Genomic DNA, 27452 nt, shown 5'->3' with positions numbered 1-27452 from the left:
TGAGGGAAGTGGATGCCACTCGCCACCCGTCTGAACCCTTTTCCCTCCCTGGGGATTCTCTATAGGGTGATGGGAACAACAGTTATGTGTTTCCAGAGGCTAGGCACTCTCTGCTTAAGTGATTTTATGAACATGTAAAAATAAAAATGCAAATGCACTGCTCAGCTGTGGTGCAACTCCTTCCCACAGGCGTTATGTAGTGCTTAGCTTCTCAGTATCACATGGGAGTGTTTTCACTTGTGATGGAGAAAAAGATTCCTGAACCTTTCCAGCTGATAGCAGTCACTTCTGGACATTATTCATTCTTGTGAAAATTGCTTGATATTATGTTTGCTGGATACATCTGCTGGTCACAATGTCCAAATACAACAATAAACCAAGAAGATTTGTATGAAAAAAATGTGTTTGATATGAATATTAGTGTATTAAAGTGGTGTGGTACTTCATAGTTCTGTGTTCATAGGATTGAAGTGATTAAGTTATTAGGAATTTTTGCCGAAGGAAGCAAAATTGTTGACGTACTGCAGGATTCAGAGGATTTCATTTTTGCTACAAACCTCTCTCAGGGCACAAACACTAATCATCACTGATGAAGTGTTATTGCAGTTGGACAGTTGCTGCTCACAAGTGCTGCATTTTACAAGATCATGCTGAACAACCTGAAAATGCTCTCACACAACAGACATCACTCTTTTGTTGCTGCCTTCATTTCTCCCAAATGCTCAGACTCCCAAAACTGAAATATCCCAAAACTGCACATGTCTCTCTTCCGTATCAAAACCCACAACATTTGAAAAATGTTTATTCACTTTGACTACAGATGGAGCATTGAATGTCTGGCTGCAAGTCTGTCTCATTACACAGTATAAAGCATTGGTCCCATTACATCATGTATTTTTTCAGGATTGAGTATGGGGCAAATTTTGTTGAACATTAGGTGACTAATGTGACTGCACCTTAAGTTATGGCAACTGTTTCAAGTTTGGTAGTTGCTGCATGTTTGACATAGACTCATCTGGGAGATTGTCCTCACAGCATTGGTCATTTTTTTGAATACTTAAAATAACCGATGTTGGTGTCTTCTTGATAAGAGATCTCTGGTGATCATGCAGATAATAAATCTGAGAAGCAAGGTCAAACGCAGCAAGACATATGGAACCTTAACTACTAATGAAGGATGGTTGGCTGTACAAAGCAACTGACATTGACACCATTGACCATGGTTTGCGTCATGTCTCCTACCAACAGTTACCGCTGTTCTTTTTATCTATTTCCGTAACAATCCTAACCATAACAAAGTAGAATGTTAAAGTTAGATGATACTTTTTATGGTTAGTAATCAATATTAAATGTATTTACATTATGTAATTACCTCTTAATATAGTATTTTACATCGTTTGTGAGTCTTTTGTTCCCATGGATTGAAATTGTTTGATGTACGGTTAAACAAAATCTCCCTGGACTGAAATCTTGAGGTTTGTATTTTTAAAGTTAATCCTTACCCTTGGAAACAGTAGTTTCTCAAGCTCCCTTGACTAGTTTTTCCAGAGCTTTCAGTCACATCTTGCGGTCTTTCTCAGTGGATAGAATTTACTCAGTTGCCATGGAGCTTGTTTAGTTGTCCTTACCTCACCTAAGTATGGAACTTATGTTTGCCGTCATGTTTGCCAAGTATTCACTTGCGTTAAATTACTCTATATTTGGTTAAGGTTAGAAGAATGGTTAAAGTATCCAACACTGGCTGTTGGTAGGAGAAGTGAAAGTCAGAAGTGGTTGAAAGCTCTGGAAAAAGCTAGCATGTGAACCTTAAGTGTTTTTTGTCAGACTTGATTTTAGGTGCCTAAACTTAAATAAACCTTAACCATAGAGATGGCTGATCAGACAACACTCATGTGAAACATTTTGTAACAGTTAAATCTGTTTCTAGAAGGCAGTGACAACCAATGTTGTCCTACTAATAGGGCCAGCAGATTCTAAAACTCTCATATAGCTTATTTTGAAATGTTTTTGTCATTTAGTTTGTAGGACATGTTGCACTTTGTAGTCAAATGCAAAGTGGCTTTGAATCTCAAAAAAATTTGTCACAAAGTGCTTCAGATCGCTTTTTTGAATTTTACCAACATGGTTGTAAATCATTAGTGGCAGCAAATATCAGTGAGACACACTCCCATTCCAGAGTCCTTGAATACCTCCCAACATGTGACTTTGTGCTAAATGTGTGCTTTTCCCTCGCTGTGCGATTAAATATCAAGACTTAAATGAATAACTGAGGAAGCTAATAGGTGATTAGATGAGCAGACAGCTGTTCTGATGCTTTGCAGGAGGCTCTGAGCTTGAAGTACCCGTATGATTGCAGTCTCACGCTGCTCCTGCTAATGTTAGACTTTCCTGGGCCTTCCCTGCAGTATCTGCTGCTGCTGCCACAACCACTGCTGCTGCTGGTGGGAGAGTAAGGTACCCATAGGCCATCACTGCACGAGCTGCCTTGCCTTGCTAAAGCTTAATCCTTTTCCTTTTCCTCTTTCAAGCACTGTTTGCTTGCATGTGCCGCTAAGCGTCTACAAGAGTTAGAAAGTTTGTGTTTCATGTGTTCAGACGCTTCCTGAGTTACGTGTTTGAAGCGAGACATGCCTTAGCATGTGTTTGGTTCCTGAGAGCACTAATTCAAATGCATACATTTTGAAGATAGCCTATCCTGTCATCCTCCATTCCTCACGTACACCCCACTAACCCACACCCCGTCACTATCAACACCCCCTCCCCGTCTCCAACTCTGCCTCCTTCCCCGGCTCGCTCTGTCGCGCAGATTTGACGGAGCTGAAAATACATCTCTGAACTCTGCGTCAGGGAGGCAGTGGGAGATGGGGCTTGTCAGCGGAGGGGTGAGGAGGAAGAGGTGGGGGGCGGTGGGGGAGGCCTGCGGTTCTATCTGTCGCCAATAAAGGCAGTGCATCTTCCCCTCCGCCCGTCGCCATCCCTGTCAAGTGACCTGCCCTGCTGAACACATCAGCCCTGCGTCCCAGACAGTTGTACACACTTCCTCCCCCTTTATTTCCATTCCTGTCACCCTCCTTCTTTGCATGTTTTCATTGGAACACTGGATCAAAGGCTTTCTCCTCCTCCCTTTCTTCTCATCTCTTATCATCACTCCCCTTTATTGCTGCTTTCTTATTTTTTTTTCTTTTTTCTACCCCTCCTTTCCCACCTTCCCCTTTGCTTCACAATTCACTTCCTCCTTCACCTTCCCTTCTCTGGTGACAAGTCCTCCCTCCTCCTGTCATGTTCTCTCTTTCTTCTCTTCTTCCTCCGAGGCAGATGAGTGATGAGGTGTTGATAATGAAAATTATGAAAGTAGTTTTAATTCACATCCTATCATGACAGGACTCTGAAGAATTATTGCACTGCCTATATCCTGAAAATTGCCAATAGCTGATATTTAATTTGAAAGGTGCATGAGGTAACGCAAATGTGTCCCTCAGAAGGCAGTTGTAGGTATTCCTTTGAATTTTAAGGGTCTTGTTATCCAGACATCATTTACGATGTTATCAGGAAACATTTCCAAGTCAGTGAAGGTCAGCTTTCTCTAGACAGCTGTTGTCACATTACACATCAAATGTGTAATATCAGTTTGTCTCTTGTAGTGACAAACTGACATATCATCTGACTCTGCAGTTCCCCTCAGTTCCACAGATATCTCCCAAGTAAAAAACATGTCCATCAATGTTTTCAGCAAATCCCACAAAAAGATATTTGCTTATGTTCAAGTGACAAAGCCCACTAGCAACTGTAATTATGACTCTTGCAAATCAGGAACAAAGGTGACATAATTATAGAACCAGAAAGTCCACAGAGGTGGATGATTGGGTCAACCAAACATTGGTCATTAACACGGAAGACTGCTATAAGTTCTCTGTTTCCCACTAACAGTCAACTTTGGTTTCTTTTAACCATAACCGCCATTGGTTCCCACCCTTGACCAACTTGTTTTTGGCCTTAAACTAACCAAACTTTAACTGCAGCAGTGTAAGATCAGGAAGTGGTTTTACTTTTGAAATTGTTAGACAAAGTTAGCTGAAGTAGCTGGTGAACATAATGGAGCATTTAGCAGCTAAAGAGCCAGATATTTCCCTCAGGAATTGGTGGAGAATAAATTAGAGCTAAAAGGAGAGTGAATACTGGACTTATATTTACCAGGTGGATTGAAACCCAATCCAGATGAATGCTAATGTTGCTCATGGCTTAATGTGTAAATAGGTGACTGTTTCCTGATATATTTGCCAAGCACACCTGAAACCGAAATGTATTGGGTTTTGGTTAATAGATGAATCAATGAATCTATGTATGTGGGTGGTCTCTATTGCAACTGTAGTTTCCTTATTTAGTCCAACCAAGAGTAACTTTCACTCATAATATATTTTTGCTCACTAGCAGCAAGGATAATATTAAGGATAGTGATGTCAAACAGTTGGTCAGTTGGTCCATCCGACACTTGGGTTCATGACATAGTAGCTAGAAACTATTGGCTGTACTTTCATGAAATTCGCTATGGATGTTGATGATTACCAAAAGATGAATGCTAACTCAATGAGATGTCCTTTGGTACCAGCATCAGGCCAAATAAACCAACCATTTAACAGAATTTCTACACTCTGTACACTCTCCTACCAATGTTCACTGCTTTTCTTCTTTTCTATGTCCACCCATCCAACCCGTCCAACCCATATAGAAACAAATTAACATCCCTTCTGATGTCAGTGGCAGCTCAAGGCCAGCTACTCAGAGAAAACAGTTATACTGTTAATGTCTTTGTCAGATTATTTTAATTGTTTTGTTTGCCCATTTCTATGGATTCTGGATTACTCACACTAAAAGTGTAATTTAAAAACTAAAAAGTTTCTTGCTTGAAGCCTCCTTTATCATTTCATTAAAAAGCCCCAGGCCCCACTATGTTTCATATCAGTGGTGAATGTTGTTTGGAGCATGGATTGTTAGTAAAATAATTTGACACTGTCAACATTTGGGCTTTTAGATGTGATGTTGTAGTGTTTCTGTGTGGTATATGCCATCCAACACCAAGAGAGGTACAGATGGGTGACAAATTAAAGGAAAAAACGCTACAGGTCTGAATGCTTGACCCCTACAATGAGGGGATCTGGTGGCTCTGTTATGCTATGGGGGACATTTTACTGGTATGGTTTGAGTCCACTTGTCCCCTTAGAGGGAAAGGTCACTGCAAATAAATACAAAGTTATTCATCACCTTTATCCTATGATGTGTTTTTTCAGCCTTAGCATTGATTCTACAAGTCTCTACTTGTCTCTACTTGAGTCTTCTACAAGAACTCTTCTGGAGGGATGAACACCATTCTTCAAAAAGATATTCCCATATTTGGTGTTTTGATGATGGCCGTGGAGAGCGCTGTCTAACACGTCAGTCCAAAATCTCCCATAAGTGTTCATTTGAGTTGAGATCTGGTGATTGTGAATGCCATCACATATAATTCACACCATTTTCATACTCATCAAACCATTCAGTGACCCTTTGTGCCCTGTGAATTGGGGCATTGTCATCCTGGAAGAGACCACTCCCATCAGGATAGAAATGTTTCCTCATAGGATAAAGGTGTTGACTCAGAACAACCTTGTATTGATTTTCAGTGACGCTTCCCTCTAAGGGGACAAGTGGGCCCAAACTATGCCAGCAAATGCACCCCAAAGCATAAAAGAGCCACCAGATCCCCTCATTGTAGGGGTCAAACATTCAGGCCTGTACCAGTTTTTCCTTTAATTTGTCGCCCGTCTGTATAATTATAGGTGTTCAATGCAGTTATGTCTGTCAGTAGGGGGACATTGAACAAGCCAGGCACAATGCAAATGAAATCAATAGCATAAACCTAAAGGCTGTAAAACAGTAGCACTTGGATCTGCTCCAGAAAACCTGGTCACTGTAGTTTGCAGTGAGATAAGTAGTGTTGTGTAGATCATGTTGTATTGATTGGAACATTTTGTCCTACCCTCTCTCATGTAGAAAAAGAGACTTTCCTGGAGCCATTTGTGCTGAAGGACCTGCTGCCATCCTCACTGGGAAGTTACTATCGCTACACTGGCTCTCTGACCACTCCGCCCTGCAGTAAGGTAGTGGAGTGGATCATCTTCAGCAGACCTATCTACGTCTCCTACAAACAGGTGAGAAACACATACAACACAACCTACACAGAGGCAGAGAACAATACAGTCATTTGTTCAAGGTTGAGGTCACATGATGGTTGCTACTCATTTTTTAGATAACAGGCCTAAAAAATGATCATGAAGTAACAATCTACTATCTTGTGGACACATGGTATATTATTTGTGGATAACAAGCTTCCATACTTTATAGTCTAGGAGAAGTCATTCCTGTGAGTGCAACAAATTCTTCACATTCCCCAAAACATGATTTGTCATCTCTAAATGATTAGATAATTAAGTCATCATAACGAGAACACAGTTTACCTTGCGATAATTAGATTATGTTCTGGAAATAATGCTCTAAACTTCACTTTGTTGCATTTTGTGTTGCCTTTACATACTACCAGTTTACAAAAAAAAAAGAACAATTCATAAATAAATCAAATAAAATCCCCATGGACTCACAAGCTTGGTTTTCAGGCTCTGTAACTTAACCCAAACGTAATGGGCTTGTGTGTACTTTGTAATTTCTACTCTCTAGTGTTCACTACAGAGAAGAGCCCATGAAAAAAACACTGTTTTCATGTCAGGCTTTTCTAACATGAGTATTTAAAAAAACATGATTTCATTAAGAAAAAAAGACTACTAAAACAGCCGGTCACTTTAGTTTTTCACAGATGTTACTCAAACAGGAGGAAATAGTACATTTCTTGGGGACTATTTCCAATACTGGATTGATACACATTTCTAGTGTTCTAGTGAGTATTTCAGGCAGCACGACGGTGTGTGTGGTGATTGATCCAAAATAAACTACAGTGTGTATATGTGTGTTCATAGTAATGAAGGAACATGTCACCCAGTGCAACATTGATGTGTTTTTGTCTTGTTTTTGATTAACAATGGAGCTCTGTGACACAGAGGAATAAGATAATCAGGCTTTGGATACACGCAGAATACTTGTTAGTGGATCAGTTTGCGTTGGTTTTGGTTTTGATAGTAAGGAATATCACCTGTCTTATTCTTTAAGGCATTTCCACATTTGCTCTAATGTCTGCCCTGACTTGAGGCATAAGTAAGGAGTGCTAAGGGACCCTTAGCTTCCACCATGGTCCCCCCAGAAAACTGCTATGACAAATAACTAATTTTGGGGAGATATACCAAATTTTGAGATTCTCTACAGACATACTTGGTGTTAATGCAACCATAGAGTGGTCAGCAGTTAAATGGGTAAATTGTCCAAATATTTTCTTTCCAAAATGGCATTAAAAACATCACACTATGTTTAGCAACATCTGTACCAGCCCCTCTAGGAATTTCCAGGGATCCCTAGAATCTGCAGAGAATCTGCAATTTTGTCAAGTCCTTGCAATGTTTTTGTAAAGGAAGAGTGCATACATATTAACCAATCACTGAACTTTTTCTGCATAAAATGAACCAATGTTTTGCTGATACTGCTCACTTATTATTGCTCAATCAAAGGCTTGACTTCTTGACCTGTGATATCAGAGACTTTCATACTTTTTAGGAGATGCACCTTTCTGATTTGATTATTCCTGATGGTCTAAATAAAACATTACGCACAAAAGTAAACACATTCACAAGAATATTGTGCATAAATGCATATATATATCTATACTGGACTTCCATTTACCGTACATACCACTTTTTTTAACCTTTTATTTATTCAGGGGAATTTAACTGAGAGCAGTGCTCTCTTTTTCAGGAAAGCCCTTATCACATTCACACAGTTAAACATTCGTACCTGGAAGCTGCCGTGTACAACCACAGTCTGATCTGCTGCCACTGAGCAGCTCCACTGGAGCAGTTGGGGTTAAGGGCCTTGCTCAAGGGCACCTTAGTGGTGGTAAAAGCCTGTTTGTGCCTGTTGTTGTGCTCGCATGATTAAAATAGGGCTGCAGGAGAAAAACAATATAAGTCATATTAAGTCACATCACCTCCTTTCCATTTAAAGCACTGTAAAGAGAGAGCTATGATGGTACTCTGTCAGGTTGGTGATGGAAAAAATAATCTGTTGTTGATCCACCACAAAAGCTTTGACAAAAAGAAGCCTTTGCTGGAGCTACACAATCACGAGTTAATGTATAGTATTCAAGGGAAAAATTCTAAACTTTTTACAACATGACTCTTATTTTCAGAGTTCAATAAGGAGAGATTAATTGGAAACAATATTAATTGTGATAGCAAGAAAGAGATTGGACTCATCGATGTGAAGCATCCTAATTAAATGTAAGCCCATGCAGACAGGAGATAGGACAGGATCTCTGCAGAGTACACACTGGTGGTGGTAGAGTTGAACTAGCAGGTCTCGGCTGGGAGGTAGTGGGTTACACAACAACCAACAAATCCCCCAAAACTACATGACAAACAATATCATTTGTAATTGAACCTTGGAGCAAAAGAGGAATAAAGGCAAAATGTGAGAGAAAATATCTTCTTTACTGAACTTTCACTTTCAGCTTCATATTCAGCTTTAATTCCTACCAAATATTTTGGTACTTTGTTGTGAACCTTTGCAAGAGAGGAGTCAAGTAAGAGCAAGAGCAAGAGTGCTCATAGAATTGATAGGTTGTAAACAAAACCCAGTTGTGTTCTGTCCTCTACAGATTCTAACCTCAAATCACAGTATATCCACTGAAAAGTCCAACATTTTTTGTTCTCTTGACAAGAATTTCTTAGTTTTAACAACAGAAAATCCAGCTCTTCCTTTGTGATACATAAGCCCTGTGGTGGATGTTTGACTCTTGAATTACAAAAACTACAAATATTTGATTGTAAAGAACATGTTTTCTTAAAGTAAGGTAGGCGATGGCAGCAGTGGATTTCTTTTTTTTCAGAAAACTGAATGATTCAAAACCCCAAAACCCTCATTTTGATGTAAAACCAGCTCTTCTACATGCAATTATAAAATGCCAACTCCTCATGGAAAATGCTGATAAACTGAGATAATATTTGCCATTTTAAACAGAACAGCAGCTCCAGTGTTTCCAGTGTTGGTGAATAAGGATTTGTAGATATCTTTAGTTCTTGTCCTCCTTCCCCAGTCCAAAGAACACTTGGCAGACTCATCCCCTAATGAGACCAAATGAGTTTGCTTAGGAGCAGCAGTGGAGCAAGCCAAATGTGGATGAAGTATTGGCTTCTCTGCCTTGAAGTTAGAAGAGTGGGTCAATGTAAAGCAGGCAGTGGAGAGTCGTTACAAAGACTGATGAGATGGAGGGAGAATGATGAAGAAGGCAGCAGAGACAGGGAGACAGAAAGCCAAAGAGAAAGGTGATGGTTTCAACCACAAAACAACTGATGAAACTGCAGTAAAAACTCACTGACTACCACACAACCCAGACACTCACAGATCAGAAAGAATTAGGGCTGCAACTAACAATTATTCTAAGTATCAATTAATCTCTCAATTGAATGTTTTTGAGCAAAATGTCAAACAAAAATGCCCACACATTCCCAGAGCCAGAAGGGATGTCTTCAAATTACATATTTTGTCTGTAAAATAGTCAAAAAACCAAAAGATTGGATTTGCAATTGATATGAAAAAGAGAGGTTGTAAATCAGAACCAGTTAATGTTATAATAATAATTGTTAAGCTATCATCCAAATTGGTTAATTTTCTCTTATTCATCTCACTGATAAATAAACTAAATGGACACACCTTATGATTGTTGGGTAGATTATATGATTTGGGCATCAGAACTCACCAGAACAACAATTCCATTTACAGTCTAGGAGCAGTTAATGTTTTTTACATCAATTGATATAATGTGTGAATTTAAGAGTTGTTATTTCTGTAAGTCAGCTTACAACAACATGCGCAGCTGCATTAATTTAATCCATCAACGATGTAGCTAGTGAGCTGTGTAGGAAAATGATATCAACATTCCTCATCCCTATAAAAATTCTCATTGGTTGATTTTTTTTCTCAAACTGGAAGTGAAAGCCGGTGATGAGCCCAACATCAGATTTGTTTGAAACACTGAACAAATAAAAGATGGGGGCTGTGATTCTGAGCTGTGGAACAAGACTACTCTCTGCACAGTATACAGTCCTTGTTGTCCTTGTCTCCACCAACTCAACGGCATTTTTCCTCAGTTGCATTCCCATTTCTGTGCAAACAACAGCATACATTTGGAATAAAAACAGTTTTTGATGGATGTTGTTTTTGTTTAGGAGTTGGTTTTATTGAAAAATTTCAGGGGCTGTCTACAATGCAACTCCAATCATAGTTTAAACACCCAGTGTGTTGTTGTCAGTTGTTCAGTACGTGCTCATTTGTAGCTGCCAAGACTAAATAGAGGTGTATGTTTCTGGAAAAAGTTGTTATGTGACGGGTGTCTAGGCCTTGTAGGTGTTAATAATCGTAATGTCTCCTCCCAGCTTAAGTGTCTGAGCTATAGCAACAATAATCATATGGCAAACATCAATACAGTGCCCACACAAGCACTGCTGACATCAAACTTCTGCTACACGCTATTACCATGAAGCAACACGTTTTTTGGGGGATTTTTGACCCTCAGATATCAGTAAAAATGTTTCCATCCCTCATTGCCAGACTATAGTCAACTAAAAGACATATCTCAAGGTAGGAGTGAGTGATATGGCAAAATATATCATGATTATAATCAGGCAGGATGACGATCCACAATCTTATTACGATTCTTTTTCATGTTGGCTTTTAAGACTATTTTGCAAGTTACTGAACAGTGCTTCAAAATTCAAGTTTCAAAAAACTTTATTGTCTATCACATGATAGAAATTTGGCTTAGGTTAGGGGCTTGCAAATACCATAAATACATACAACCATGGAAGACTCACATAAAATTACATTAAAACACAAACAATTCCATAAATAGATATGAGCAGGTGTGCAAAGCTGCATTAAAAAGTAGTGACAGTCTATTTGGCCTTGTTTAAAATGGATATTGCTTTGGGAAACCAAACTAACAGTACAATCAAACTAATTTCACAGCTGAAAAGCAAACAGTTGATGTTGTGTAGAAGTGTTAGTGTGTCATTTCGGATAACTACAAACAAGACTGTCATGGACACATCAACAAACTGCAATCTTTATTTCCTTGGAATAAATGAATTCAGTAAACAAGAATTATGTAAAAATCCATCAAGCAAGGTTGAAGCATTTTGTGTCTATCCCAAGTAACATAATAAGGCTAAACAGGACATTATCTCAATTGGATCAGACTTTGTTTAGAGCAGTGAAGGTCAGACCATCTTTGTAACTAGTCACCAAGGCTGTTTTGTACCAAAGGCTCAGAGAAATGTTGGCCATGTGAAGACAGACAGGTTTTCAGGGTTAGCCATTGGTGAATTACAAAGAAAACAGGACAAACAGAGATGAAGTTACCTAGTGTTCTTCATCTTGCTTTATGTTGTCTGCACTATCAGCAGTTTCCAAAGACATCATGAACTTATAAGTGAAAACACAAGCGATCTGTGTTGACCAATCAAAATAATCTCTTTGTATTTTATTTCTCTCCTCTCTTTTTACTAGTATTTTGTTTTGGATGATAGTTGAAATAGGTCAGCAGGAGTGACAGCCGTTGCTTTGGGCCTGCTTTTAGAGTGGATTGATGCTCAGGCTCTTACACAGCTCATCTAAAATTCCTTCCTTTCAAACAGACCTGTGGACTTACCAAACTTGTGGACCTCACATATATAGTATGTGTGCAGTACTGCTGAGTCTCCTAGTAGCAATTCCAAGTGGGACATGTGGGATTTTTTTTATTTTTATTTCCCATCTGGCATTGTGTGCAAGTGTGCCAGCATTTTGTCTAAGTAAAATATAAGTGATGTTTCAACATCATGGTAATGATTGTATTTCATTCAGGTCCTAACTACACATTGAAATATGGTCATTGTTGTATGCACCCTAGAACATTGTAACTACTAAAAATCCTCCACTCACTACTTGCCTGTATTTGTGGTCACAGGTCATTATGTTTTCAGTACAAAAAGAGATGCAAAAGATAACATTTTTTTGTTATTTAAAGAAAAAAATGACATGGTAGTGTATTGGCCATAATTCTTATTGTAAAGATTAAAGCACTCCAATATTATCATATGGTCAGAAAGATTCTAACCTCCATAATCTGAAATATAAAGTATTGCCCCTTGCTCCTTGTCCTTGTGAGATATTTGAAATTTACTTAAATTAACCAGTAGATCCAGCAGTGCAGTTTAAACTCTTCACATTCAGTTCCTCAATCCATGCTCATACACAGTCAAGTCTGACACAGTTAAGTAGCTTTCTGTGGTCCTGGAGGTTCACTGCCAGGAATCATTCCTGTACAACTGAACCTTGTGCTGGAGGCACAAACTTCCTGATGCAGATGTTTTAAATGTTATCAAGGTTTAAGCCCTGTAATAGACATATACACATGATGATGTTTGACAGTTTTTATGTGATCCACCACTATCAACTATAAACTCTTTCACTTTTAACCAAATCCAGCCCAGATTTAGCCAATTCTTGTTAAAGTTGTGGCAGACTGGATACAGCAAAGGCTAATTGCCACCCTCCACAAGTCAAATATACAACTCTTAATTGACTGCCTAAATCCTTGAGTAAGTCCAGTGCAATGGTGTGCCACAAAGCCCTGTCCAGCTCTCCTGCACTCTCTATCAGCATGGAAATCACTCAGCGCTGCACTGTCACTGACGGACTGTAGCAACTGGGTTTTTTCTTGAACTAGAACTCCCCTCATGTTTGCTGTAATGATCTCCGCTGTGTGACTGTCACTGTGGCTGTTACCAACGCTGCCTCTCTGCCCATTTTGCCCATTCTGCCCAATTAATTATGACGTCCTACACTGCCACACAGCTACAGATTTTACACAGCTTCCTAATTATACCCAACAAGGGGTTTTTAACCCACTGCCAAGAGTTTGGGATTTTAAGAAACAGACCTCGTTACATCCATAGAGGCTTGCACCATGGTTTCAATGTGGAATACAGAAGCAAAACAAACTTGGGCATCATTGTTTGAAACATTGCAAAACTACCCTATTACCAAGCGAGATGCAAAATATGGAGTCACAGTGTACTGCGGAGTTCGCAGAGACTTCCATCCTCAGCTCTGTCTCCGGGCACCATGGAACTATTTAATACAAAATCTATCACCGATAAATCCATCCTCATACATGACCACACCTTGGACAAAGTGAAACCTGAAACCTGGCATAAACCAGGGGACTACCCTGTGCTTAAAGAGGCCTAAACTCCTGGATATAGTTACATGGAAAAAGCCCGCAGCTCTGGTTGTGGTGGTGGTTTAGCAATCATACACCAGGCTGAACTGAAGCTATCTCCCCTGCCAATGCCTGATCTTTCTTCTATTGAATGACTTGCTCTAAAATGTAAACGTCCATACTCTATTATGGTGCTTCTCATTTACCACCCCCCCCAACCAAACTCATCTTTTCTCTCTGAGATACATGACCTCCTTGTCTTACTATGCTCCATGTCAACCAACATTGTCATTGTTGGTGATATGAACAATGATGTTGACAACCCCTCCTGTCATTTTACAGTAGAGTTCCTGAGTCTGATTGAGTGTCTTGTTCTGAAGCAGCATGTGAATGTCCCCACTCATACCAGGGGGCACACACTTGACCTGGTCATCACTGACTCTGCCCCCATCAATAACCTACAGGTCTATGATCTGGGTGTCTCTGACCACAAGATGGTCTCAGTGGATTTGACATACCTGTCACCCCCTACTAAACCTAAGTGTCAGATTTTTTTCCGGAACTGGAAAAGCATTGACCCAGCCATCATGACTATGGACCTTCAGCGCATCACCTGCCCAACTTCTGCATCAGTGGATGAACTAGTGGCACTCCACAGTACATCTCTGAGCAGTGTTTTTGATCTTCATGCCCCTGTCAAGACATGTGCAGTCATTTTTTTATGTTCTACGCCCTGGTTCATTCACAAACTGCAGAAAATAAAAAACGGAACGATGCTTCAGATGCTCTGTGCTCGCTGTCCATAAACTGGCATTCCGTGAACATCAAAGGATTTACTCAAAGTCACTTAAAGATGCTCTGTTACAGTTCTGTTCCAACCTAATTAATATCAATCCTGGCAACCATAAGCAGCTTTTTCCCACCATAAATAATCTCCTGAAGCCAAAGTCATCTTGCCCAATTGAGGCTACTATGCGCAATGTAACAGCTTCACTCACTTGTTCAGAGCCAAGGTCAACAACATCCTCTCTCTGATGTCCTGCTCTTCCTCTCTGCCTCCTCCTGTCATTGACCCTCTGTCAAGGAGCTTGCCTTCTACTCCTTACTGGCGTCAGGCAGAGCCACATTTAGGAAATCCTCAGGAAGATGAAATCCTGTACTTGTGCTCTGGACCCCATTCCCACAGCTCTGCTCAAATCATACATCCCCATTCTCAGCTCCCTGATCACCCAAACTGTCAACCTCTCCCTTCAAACTGGTAGTGTGTCATCTGCCCTCAAGGTCAGATTCTACACTTAAGTGCTCTCAGTCCTTCTGGTAGGACTGAGCATATCTCATTGGGAGGATGAAGGTCTCGACTGCTCCCTGTCACCTGTGGTGTTCCGCAAGGATCAGTTCTTGGCCTCATCCTGTTTACCCTCTACATACTCCCCCTTGGACCTGTCATCAGCAGACATGGGATGTTTTTTCATTGCTATGCTGATGATACCCAGCTATATATCCCCAATATACTGCCCCAAGCCCTTCTGCAACCATGTCATGCCTCAGCACCTGTGTTAGGAGATGAAAGCCTGGATGAGCACAAATTTCCTCCAGTTATACAGCAGCAAAACTGAAACTCTCCTAGTTGGCACTCCACACCTTACCACCTCATACCTCATCGCACCTTTGACAGCTAGGACATCCCCCTTTCCTCCTCAGTCACTAATCTGGGTGTTGTCAGCTGAGGGTTTGACCCTCAGCTGACTTTTGATGTCCATATAAGACATATAATCAAAACCTCTTTCTACCATCTCAAAAACATCTTTAAATTCTGCCCCTCACCAACCCTGTCAGATGCACAAAAACTTGTCCATGCCTTTATGTCCTCAAGACTGGACTACTGCAATGCGCTCTTCACAGGGATCCCTGGCACCCTCAGATGTGCCAACAGCATGTTCCTCCGGGCCCCCAGTACTAAGCTCCACACCATGGGGGATCGAGCCTTCTGCTCTGCTGCACCATGATTGTAGAACAGCCTTCCTAACCATCTAAGGGCAGCACAGATGCTAGACTTTTTAAAAACAGGCTTAAAAATCTTTTTATTCAGTAAGACCTTTTCATCATAACTCTTATTACTATTTTTATGTTGTGTGTTCTATGTTATTAATACTGTAGCACTTTGAGTTTCGATATGAATGAAAAGTGCAGTACAAATTAAATTATTATTATTATTATTATTATTATTATTATTATTATTATTATTATTATTATGTCACAGGAACACAACACATATGTGGGCCTTTTGGATATTCTTTTATCTAAGGAAATGCAAATGCAGTTACTTATTTCTTGTTTTAGAGGACATGGACTGAGAGCAAGTGTTATTTATTGCCTCTAAAAGTAAAAAACAGCTTGAGGCAGTGGTAACTAAAAGTGGAGAAAAACACTGTGGATTCTGTCCCTGTTTCTCTGATAGATCATGTTGTTCCCCGAAGCAACAAATACAAGCTGTCTATAATCTGCCTATACTGTCAGAGAAATCTCACTCTGCTAATTTCAGCTGTGACCAAGGTTTTTTGCCCTGATCGTATTATGATTTCAACTCTGATTGGAGGCTGATGTGGAGGTTGGAGTTACAAAATGGCCTGGTGTTATGCCAGTCCTATCTGTATTTGATGCAGAAGTGGGGGATGCACTACTGCAGTTCACTGTATGAGTAGAAATACAGATTGGAGGTAGGCCATAAATAGTCATCACTATTATGCGGTGCTATCTTGGAACACGATATCCAGTTATCTTTATACATCAAAACTGTAGCCACATTGCAACCACAAGAACTAAGGCCATGGAACAAAAACTAGACCTAGGTCAACTGACTCCACCTTCAGCTAAAAGCAGCAACAAACCCCTGCCAATTTCTAAGTCTTTACAAAGGCATTATGGGAAATATGGAACTTACTACCTGAAGAAGGAGTAAAACCAAAAAAAGGGTTAAAAAAATCAGCTGTTCACAACAAAGCTACTTCTGGAAAACAGTGAAAATCTAACACAAAGGAGTAAGCTAAAGTGCTATGCATGAATCTGTGTTTATTTTTTCATCGTGCAGTGTTACCTCCATCCTCAGTCTTTGTCCACCCTAAACCCTGAGGGTTTACTACAGCTCGGTAAACAGTGGAATCAGACTGGGGCTTTGTCTTATTAATCCTTTGCTTTGACGCTTAGATTTGACTTTCATCAACCCAGAAAGTCACCCCTAAAGCTGGTCGCTAAAGCTGGCAGGCTGATGTTTTATGGGTGTTTTACATTTGTTTTGCAGCAGCTTGGGGTGTTAGGGATTTGGGTTGGCTGCAATCACATTTTGCCCATGAAAAAACTGTGGCTGCCTTTCTCTGCTGCTATTATCGTTGCCGCACAAGAGGTGGGACCTAAGGATGGTGATGATTGTTGGTACCTAGTACCCATGCATCACAATTTGTTCCAGATATTTCAACACCTACTACCCACATTGCCTTAACATTGGGCATGGATATTCACTTTACAGAGAGAATTTTAATGTGTTTTACTGTTTTAATCAGAATAGACATTTTCCAGTACACTAAACCATGGCAACTGTGAGGAAATTTTCATATATGAGTTATATATGAAATATATGAAATGCTCCTTAGACAAGCAGGTCAAGCCAACTTGGCTCTATGATTGTTGCCGTAGAGTCAGCGGTAAAGTAAACAACTTAATAGCGATGTTGTACTAGGGACAAGGTCGCTTGGGCGCTGCCTGAATAACTGAGAGTGGTTCAACTCTTCCTTCAGACTTCACATGGCATTTAACTGTGCCAACACTGGCACTTTGATATGTAACTGTTGTCTCCTTAATCGATCAAGTTTGTGTTGATCAATAAATCTCTTTGCTTAAAGGTAGAGTCAGTGATTCTAATCCAATACTCTTTTTGTCTGTGTGTGCGCTGAAAAAAAATCCAATGTCCATACACAGCACTGGCTCTGTAAATGAATATGTAAACACAGTGGCTTGGAGTAAGCCACACAACACTATTCCAGCCAGTCAGCAGCAGGGGCCGTTCGTGCTCATGTACAGAACAGGGGGAAGTCATCAGAGCAGATGTCTATTGAGGACATGACAGTCCTGTCTCCAGCACCCATTGAATGGTGGGGCAGAGGCTGTGGCCAATTCACATAGAAAGTATTTTCTCACAGAACAGATATGCTTCCATTTTATTAAATGTATCAATCCATACTGAATCCGAGACAGTCTCACAGAGACCCCCCACATTTTTTTAGGCTCCAAGTCTGTTTCTGTCACGTTCAGTGAAGTGTAATCTGCTGGCAGCTATTTAAATCACACAAATATCCTGCTGTGTGTGTATTTTCAATGTATTAACTATATCAGTGAATCAATAAATTACAAACACTGTTGATTTCTTCCCGTGGAGCCAACATGTAGTAAATTTCTGCTGTCAGTCAGCCTGGTGAAGGCAGTTTGTCCGGTTGCTGTCCTCTCAGCTCTACAGGAGCTGCAGCTGACAGACGGCTGCTTCTGTGGACAGAGACGCTGAACACAGGTCCAGTGAGAAGTGAGGAGGCTGCAGAGAGGCGGAGAGTGTGGATGGACTGTTGTGCTCACATGAGATGAAATTTTTTCCGCTCCTGATGATGTTTGAGAGGAACAGAAGTGACTCTACAGCTGATGCATCACTCTGTATTCCACCATATTTCTCTTTTTGCCGTTGCCTTGGCAATGTGTAGCCATGAATTTGGGGGCCAGAGTTTCTTAAGGAGCATGAAGGGAGGGGGTGTATTTGTTTGGTTGCTTACTTCAAATATCAACAAACTTTCTCCAGAATGACTGACTCTGCCTTTAAGACATCCATATGTCCTGGTGTTTCTGCATTTAACCAGTTCTCAATATTTTCATTCACATGTATCATTTCAATCTAAATGCATAAAGACAAAATTACCACGAAACACTCACAATCAGTTTAGACTACTCATGAGTTCTCCCTTAGTGCCATCCTTAGATTCTCAAAGTGGGTCCCGAACAAATTGTAAGTAAATTTTCTTCTTGCAAAGTTTTCTTTTCTTCCATTTTGTTTAAAGTTATTTCACATAGTGGAATGGAGTTGTGAACAACCCCGTGCTTCTGTTTACACTAGAAGCAAAATGAGCATGATTGGCTCTTGTTGGTACATAAAGTTGAGCATTTTCTTAACTTTCCCCTGTAGATTGGCTGGGCAGTTTTTGAATCTCTCTGGCATTCACAATGAATAGCAGCCATGCTGTCCAAGTTTCTGAGTTCGAATGTGTTGTCTGCAATTTTTTTACTTTTATCAATGACCTTCATTAGTTTACATTCTCAGGTTTGCTCTGTGGTTCATTCTCTCTTGGGAGGTTGTTGGGTGAACTGGTGAAGGAGCTTTTCCAACAAGAATGGTTACAGTAGGTTGGCAGAGAGGACACACAGTTACTTAAGTCTAACTTTCAATAACAAGTCAAAGGCAATCTCTTCAAAAATACTCAGGCTCCAAATAGACACCTTATGTTGCTGTGGTTTAGTTTCAGTTTTTTATTTTTGAGAACCTTGTTGTGGTACAGAACAAAGAGAGTCAAAGTAAGAATTGGCTGTCCTAAGACATTCCCTCACAGAGACATTTACTTTCATGAAATTAAATCTGCCTCTCAGTACCCAATCCCCTTTCCAACACTCCCTTGCACACAAGCTGTTTGTCTGTGTGCATTGCTTCCAAACACATTGTACAGAGTATCCATCTGCCAACACAGACAGAAAGATGACACTTCAATCACACAGTGCAAATCCATGTCTGGTTGCACGTCTTGCCACACAGCACGCGTTTGACAAATGGCAACATGCAGGAAGAGGCCAACTTCAACATCAACCTCAAGCAGTACAACATGTTCATAGCTTGATAACATGGCAGTTAAATTCACATTAAAATAAGTTTTGAAAGTGAAATGATACTGGATAGATACTCAGCTTCACTATTTCCTCTTTAATGTTGACACAATAAGTTCTCAAACTTATTACAAGATAAGAATGTTCATATGGAATGATTCTGCAATACTTTTGATTAATGAATGTGAGGTTAATGAATCCAAGGCTGGACTGGCTGATATGGTCGCCATCAGCTAGTCCAGCCAGGTGTGACTGAGTGTTCTGTCCCCAGATGACCAAATGTAAGCTGGCTCTGACCCATTCTTGGCTGCTAGATTTGACTAGGTTTTGGGGGTGTGGAGTTGGGCCAGTTGCAGCTGAGAATCAGCTCCTTTTAGCAGCACATGAGGTAGCTTTAGGCCACTGCTGGCCCCCAGAATCATAACAGTGTACTTTGGATAATTGTGATGTGGCATTCATCACTCGTCTGGCATGAGTCTGACAACTAGACTTACTGGATCTAGACCGCTGATGGGCCAAGCTTCTTTGGCTACCTTAGTAAGGGCTCTTTCAGATGCAGCTTATACAAATATTGTAACAACATCTCAAGTGAGGAATCTTGATTTCAATGTGTTCAACAAAACAGCAACCTGGCCAACTCCAACACTACTTTTGTAGTACCATTTGGAGTGCATCTGTGTTTACTTTTTGTCAGCCACACAAAACACAGCCTGAAAGTCAGACTGGCAGAACATGAATATGCAATCAGAACTCCAAAACCCCAATTACCCCTGGGACAGCACTTCAGAGATGCAAGCCACAAGGACCCATACTCATAAAAGTTCATGTTTTTGAAGTAATCCCCAAACAGGTGTGGGGATGACAGGTGGGTGGGGGATTGGGATTTGACTGACTAAAACCTATCCTCTGGTGGGAGACCTTCTGGACTGAATCTCTCAGGGCCACTTCTCCCACAGGTCTTGATGAGGAAGTTGACCCTTCCTCTTTCCTGTGATTGAATTTTCTGGTATAAAGCCTGGATATGTCACTGTGTTGGAGCTTTTCTGATTTATCTTAACATGCCAAGATCTATCTGATTAGGCTGTTAAATTTGGGTATGTTCATTGTCTTCTGTAACTATCCATCCATCCATCCATTTTCAGGAGGCATCCTAACCAGCACAAACCACCTCAGCTGCTCCTTTTGATGTGAAGGAGCAGCAGCTCTACTCCAAACTCCCCTGGATGTCTTCTGTAACTAGTTGAATATAATTGCCTCTTTGCACCACTATCTGTGTTATATCCTTTGGTCCATTCACTGGTGATATATAATTTCATTAGCATTGTATTGAACTACATTCAATCACATGCACTGTATCCCTGTCATGTTTGTGGATTCTGACCATGGGAGAGATATTTATATTTATATTTTCTCATCTTGTATTCCAATTAGATACCTGCATTGCTCATTTTGTGTATCTTGTGTAGTGAGTAAAAGTGACTTCTTACTGCTGGATTTTTGATACAAAATTCACCAACTCAAAATCACCACAGAATGCAAGTTCTTTTTGGCACAAATTCTTCTTGTCTTCACTCTTCTTTCTCCATTTCTGTGTCTCTGCCATGCTTGCTTGCACCGCCGGTACCAGTTGGAGGCTTTCTACTCAATCTTCACCACGGAGCAGCAGGACCATGTTAAGTCGGTGGAATATCTGCGCAGCAACTTCAGGCCAATCCAGAGCTTGGACAACCGCCACGTCTTCAAGTCAGCAGTCAAAGATGCCTGGCTACCTGACCTGACTGACAGCAGCAGTGGTCCATATGGCACGGAGGCTTCCAAAGGTAGGTCAAATACAAGTATACTTTTACTTTTCCCCTGTCACCATAAATGTCCTAATTCATAATGAAACCAGTGTCTACATGGGGTGTCCTACACTTAAAATAAAAACCTGAATTATTCATAAATGTACTTGAGTACTTATTTTCCTTGTTAAGCCATTTTTAGCTCACATCTTTAAAGTTGTAACTCCTCAAACTATGCACTGATGCCACAAGTCTGAAAATCACTAAATGCTGCAGCTGCTAACTCTCAAAATCCTTATTTACTTCTTATTCATCATTGAATTATTTTAGAATAATGAACAACATGATCATGACGAAAGAAAGTAAAATAAAAGCTATATAAAAACCTAAATAGAAAGTTATTTGTCCTTAATCTGAAATATAGATTTATTTGATATTTTGAGTTCTAAAAATGAAACATACACACTCGGGAACATTTTTTACAAAAACATTCCAAGCAGTGTATGTCCTGAATACTATATAGACTACAAACCGTTGCTTTGCTACTGTCATATTTGGGCCACTCTCTTGGTGTTTAGTGCTTTGTCTTTTTCAATCAATATAGCATCATAAAGTTTCCCCTTTCTCCTTCCTAATCTTGTCCAGTATTCTCACATTATTCCTTATCTGTGACATTGCTTAATGTTAATAAATGAGGCATATTCAGTGTTGGTCAGATGTGCGGAAGAAACCAATTGTCTTCTGTTTGTGTGTGTGTGTGTGTGTGTGTGTTTGGTCTGGGATGGCTCTCTGTCATTTCACCAGCGAGCTTGGTAACTCCCCTAGCATAAGGCAGTGGGAGGCACACCAGCCGTCGTCACACTCCTGCCTCATTACCACTCAAACAACACCACACATTATGCAGTGTGTGTGTGTATGTGTGTGTGAGTGTGCACGTGTTTCTCTGAGCATTTGTATGTGCTTGTGCGTGGCCTAGCATCTGTGCTGTGTCAACTGTCCTAGCAGGGTTTGTCCCTTCGCTTCCTTCATACACACTTCCATATGGTCGAGTAGGAGAGAGGTGCATCACCTAGATGTCCACATACACAAACCCACTCACATGCATTCTCTATATGCGTGTGTGTGTGTGAGTGCGTGCTTGCATGCATGCATGAGTGCGTGTGTGTGTGTGTATGTGGGTGTGTGTGTCGTTCTGGCACAGTGTGGTCCATGCTTGTGCTGTATGTCCTTGAGCCCTGTAGTGGGACATGTTTGCTGTAAGCAGATCTATAAGGCTGGCAGAGGAGGAGGAGGAGGAGGGACGGCTGGGAAAAAGGCAAAGAGGAGAATTAGAGCTGAAAAAACAACAGACATACAGACCACATGCCACCTACACACCCTCTGCAACATGCTACTGTAGCTGTAGCTGAGTGAGTTATGCATGTGTGTCCACCTGGCCTAATATCCACCTCCACAGCTAACAACATACATACAAGACACAACACACAGGTGTTTCAAATACATCTATATATGATCTGCAGCAGCTGAGTGACATGAGTCATTTTCTCTCCAGTCCATCCCTTTTGCTAATTTATTCCATTTTATCATGGCTCAGCCTGAACACTTTCCTCTTGCTTTGTTATTGTTTCTCATCAGCCATGATGGTCCATTTACCTCTGTTTCTCTGGATGACTGGCAGCCCCATATTTAGTGGACCATGTATATGTATATACATGTATATAGAAAACAGAAACGTATAGTGTTTGGATGTTGTGACATTTTGGGAAACAGTTTGTCTTGTATGCTGAAGCAAATGAGAGGACCAGTGTCATCTTTGTGTGTCCAGTACAGAGAATTCTCCATTACAGAGAATTGTCCATTATGTGTTTAGCTCAACACATTGACTGGAAGCAGGGGGAACTGCCAGCTTAGTTCAATCAAAAATGAAAAGGAACAACTTTCAGTAGCCTTCAAAGCTGTCCTTTTCACATATCTCGTTAGCTAGTAAACTTAAATATGTGCAGCGATACATGTGTAAAAATAAGACAGCAGTCATTTCCTAACCAACAATAGTAGTAGCTTGTTAGTTAACACAGAACAACATAGAGAAACATTTATTTCATTTTACTATCTATCTACCTAAATGAGTACAGCATTGCTGTTAAAATTTGAACCCTTCCCGATTTAATATACAAAATCCTACAGCTCCCATGAATTCCTACTAACTTGACACTACGCGACATACATATCGTAAATGTCTCACTTATCCATGATATCCACCACTACCTTTATTCTTATGTCATTTTCCCCAACTTTTTAACTGTGATCTCTGCTGCTAAAAGTGTCTAAAATCACACATAAAGCCCTTTGGCTTGTGGGAAATGTTGTCCATTAAGCCTGTTGTTTATTAAATAAACAACAATATTAGATAGTTTTTTAAAACATTTCTCCTCTAGACATATGAAGTGGGCAGCATACTGTAGTAGGACTGGATTTTCATTACTTCCTTATTTTGAATGAGGTTTTCTTACATTTGGAACAGAACCTGAAAGTAAAGTAAAGATATGTGTGTGTGTGTGTGTGTGTGTATTTTTTCATCAGCATACAAACAAATTCCATAAGTGTTGGTCTGTTCCTTTTAGAATAGTCTATAACAATCCAGTCAAATTCAAGGTTAAAAGGTGCAAGGTGCAATGTTCACATGGTGCTGGTTTAAAACAAGATGCAGCTCTAATCAGAACAAAACCAAACTCCTCAATACTCACAAAAGGAAGCAAATGAATTTCATTGAGGGTGTGAGGCTTTTTGACTTATTCATGAAATCGCCGTAGAGTGCCTTTCCTTCCTGTTTACAAATATTCCCTTACCCTTGACTCTCAAGAGCAACCCTGTTGCAAGCAGATGAGTAGCTTGGAAAAGCACAAGCAATGATGAACTCTGTCCCTTGCCAGATCTCAGAAATACGGACCGGCTTTCCACTACATACTGAGTACACACCATGAGCTGAGGAATCTAGTATGAGGAATATAAGCAGAATTTTGTAGATGTTTGGATGTTACACTCTCCACTATTACCATATCTGTAATGCACTGTAGTGACACATGGCCAGTGTAAGAGTGCATGCTTTACATTGATGCACAATAATACATTAGTAGCATAATATACACATGATAGTGAACTAACAAGTTAGTAAAGTAAGATAAGTGATCATCATAAATTATGTAAGTTGCACAAGCTCTAATGGAGCCAAAAATAATCAGAGTTGGAACACAAGTTGTGTTTATTGATCTTAGACAACATGTCAGCTAACATTACTAATAATAAACTTCGTAAGATGCTTGCAGTTACATTTTATGGCAAATTTAATTTATACTGTTTATGAGAAGTGATACAATGCATCAGTGAGCATTACGTGTTCTTGTCAGCTTGGCCATAAAACCTTATGGATGTCTTCTAAAGCGTGTGCACTCATACCATGATGTACAATAAATATGATCGTAGAAACTGATGCATGATTCTCTATCCTATTGTGTTTGATGGGATTATTTAGATTCCAAGCACATATACAGATATGTCTTGCTGATATACAATGCATATATACATGAATGAGCTGTTTCCTATTTACTGCAGAACCTTTATTTTTGATTACAAGCACAAATCACTGTTTCTTCTCCCTCTTCCTGTACTTCTTCTGAAAGACAACTACATTCCAATTGGCCTATTGTTTTATCTTTAGTCTTAAATTGTGTTCAGCTATTAAAGTGTGTCTGCACAGGCAGATTAGTAATCTCCTCTGCTGTACAGCATAATCAAATCCAAACGCTTGGAATTTGAGATTGTATACTATAATTCAACATTTTGGGGAATATGCTTTCTTACTGATATCACTCTCATGTCTGTATGCTAAATATAAAATATTTTATGGGGAATTTTGTGTGGGACTTTTTTTTTTTGGCCAGGACCTGTGTCTTCCTGGAGTGCTGCCGTCACCATGAAGTTGCTAGGCAACCAATGGTGACTGGCTACGAAACACATACATAACCCCTTGTAAAACCACAACATGTCATCTTTACGCTGTCTTTACATTTTGTATTTATCTAATTCTGACAAGAAAGCAAATAAGTTTATTTCTAAGCATGCTGAGCTATTTCTTTAAAGGACAGGTTCACAACTTTTCAAGTCTGTCTGTATCTAAAAGTTTATCTGAAGCTAATATCCAAGTGAGTCAAATCAAGTAGATATCTTCAACGTTACAGTCTTTTTAGTGCCAAAGTTCCTCTTTTGTTACTGTACTTCCACCACAGCTCAACAGGGAAACAGGGAAGAGGGAATTTGATGCAAAAAAGACTGTAAATGTGTCAGATATCCACTTGATATGAATAACCCAGACTGATGAAGCCTCTTTTAAGCTTCAAATCAACTTTTAAATGCATTTTTGCACAAAATGACTTTTTGGCTTTTTGGATTTTGGCCCCAATATGAACAGAAGGAATGATTACAGTGAGGAAAACCTCTTTCACTGTTCATATGGACACCTGACTGTTGTTTTAAGACTGACTTGAAAAATAGTGAACCCGTCCTTTAAGTTTGCTACATGCCTTGAATCATAAATATATAGCCAAACAGTGGCAAACATATATCTGGTATACAGCAATACAACATACTTATTTTTGTGATATAAATGTAAGAAGTACATTGCCATTGCTGCATAGACTGCAGCCACCGTATGAACCAAAACACATGCACAGTTGTAAACTTATTTTACTGTCTGCTGGCTCCCCTGTAATTCCAACACTGATCTGACTACTTCAATTGCAGATTAACAAAAATAAAACTATATACTGTATTTTCTACAGTATTTCTTTCTGAACCTACACCATTCAGTTACATCACGTAGATATTCTGTTTCAGCTTGTTTCTGTGATTTGCAGCAACAACATCTCATTTATAAATGAGTGAAACATTCATGTGTAAGTTAGGTTTTAAGTATGTGAACTAAACTCATTTGCAAAGGTTAAAATTGCTCTCATAAACTGTAATCTGAATGTACTTATTCTTCACATCTTTGCACACATTAAAAAAAACGTCTATTTTGTTTTAGGTCAAGGTTAAGATGTCCAAGAGCGGAGTGAGGTCCCTGCATAATATTTAGAGGTGCACCAATAACAGTTTTACAAAACGATACAAGTACTGTGTCAAGTAGTTTGAGCAATGCAAGTGCCAGTGGAAGTGCTACTCAATATATAGTCCTTCATGCCAATGAGTGGTTGCCTGTTATAAAACAAAGACACGCAGTGTCACAGGTACACACCACAACTGTATTGCAGAGAGTTGGAAAGTGACTAAGTATAAGCTGAACACATTTTTTCACATCAGAAGACATTTTCTTGCCACTTAAAAGTGGCAGTTAGTGTGCGGAAAAAATTGACATTTCAACTAAATGTCATTGGTAATGTACTGTAATGTCTTCCTCAGTGTGTGCAGCCATCACTGATGACTAGTTTTCCTGTACTGAGCTCACTGTTCGAGAATAAATCAGTCTTTTCTACAACCTGGCTCCTATTTTCATAGCTTTGGCTTTCAGTCCTATTGTTTCAAATGATGTTACTCACAAAGTGCCATTGTTGATACCTAGGGACACACTACACACAGTTTGAAACAATGTAGATCTTCTTGACCTTTTTCACTTCCTTCCCATATTTTTCATTCGATGACTGTCGTGTATAGTGCTTAAAGGTACCCTGTTGAGTTTTTGAGCTATAGTAGCACTATGGAGTAATTTCCACTAATATGCCCTCATGCACATGCACAAGACAAACAAAACAAGGATGCATGCACATGGATGGTGCAATACACAGTCCTCCCATTGGTTCCACTGATCTACAACAAACTCAGAAATGCAGCAGCAAAGGCAGAGAAGAAGAGGACTGCAATGTGGATGTAAACAATGCAGGATTTTAAATAAATCGGTTTTGCAAATGTTTTATGAGGAAGGAAATGCATTCAACACTTTTGAGTTTTGGTGAGTAACACTCAATGTAAACATAACTTTTGTTTGTTTACAATAAAACTCCACAGGGCCCCTTTATTCTTAGTAGTTAAAATTAAGAGTTTTTGTGTCCTTATCTCAGTGCGTACTGAAGACGTAAAAAAATTAAGTCATCCCCAACTGTGCTTTAAAATTACAATGGTAGGAAAAATGTAGACACCTGCAGTAAGAGTTTTGGCTGCTCATGAAGTCAACTAACACACACAACTAATAAGAGTGTAAAGCAGGATTTACTACAGATACTATTGGTGCATGTCTAACAGCAGTGGAGCCTGTTATATGCTGAGTTCCCACCTGATCCCTCCCAGTGCGAAACCTTGTAGTCGAACCCACAATAAAG

At 39.9% G+C, this 27452-nt stretch overlaps 1 protein-coding gene across 1 annotated transcript in view; it reads left to right on the top strand.

Moving 5' to 3' along the window:
• Positions 1-27452, top strand: part of ptprga (protein tyrosine phosphatase receptor type Ga) — a 483716-nt gene that overhangs the window by 388437 nt on the left and 67827 nt on the right. Inside the window, exons 7-8 of the mRNA XM_067588517.1 lie at positions 6028-6185; positions 20931-21123. Coding sequence (XP_067444618.1) covers positions 6028-6185; positions 20931-21123 — 351 coding nt within the window. The remainder of the gene's footprint in view (positions 1-6027; positions 6186-20930; positions 21124-27452) is intronic.

This window comes from Thunnus thynnus, chromosome 4, assembly GCF_963924715.1.
Source record: "Thunnus thynnus chromosome 4, fThuThy2.1, whole genome shotgun sequence".
NCBI lineage: Eukaryota > Metazoa > Chordata > Actinopteri > Scombriformes > Scombridae > Thunnus > Thunnus thynnus.
Note: the sequence above shows the minus strand (reverse complement) of the source record. Positions and strands in the feature narration are given on the sequence as shown.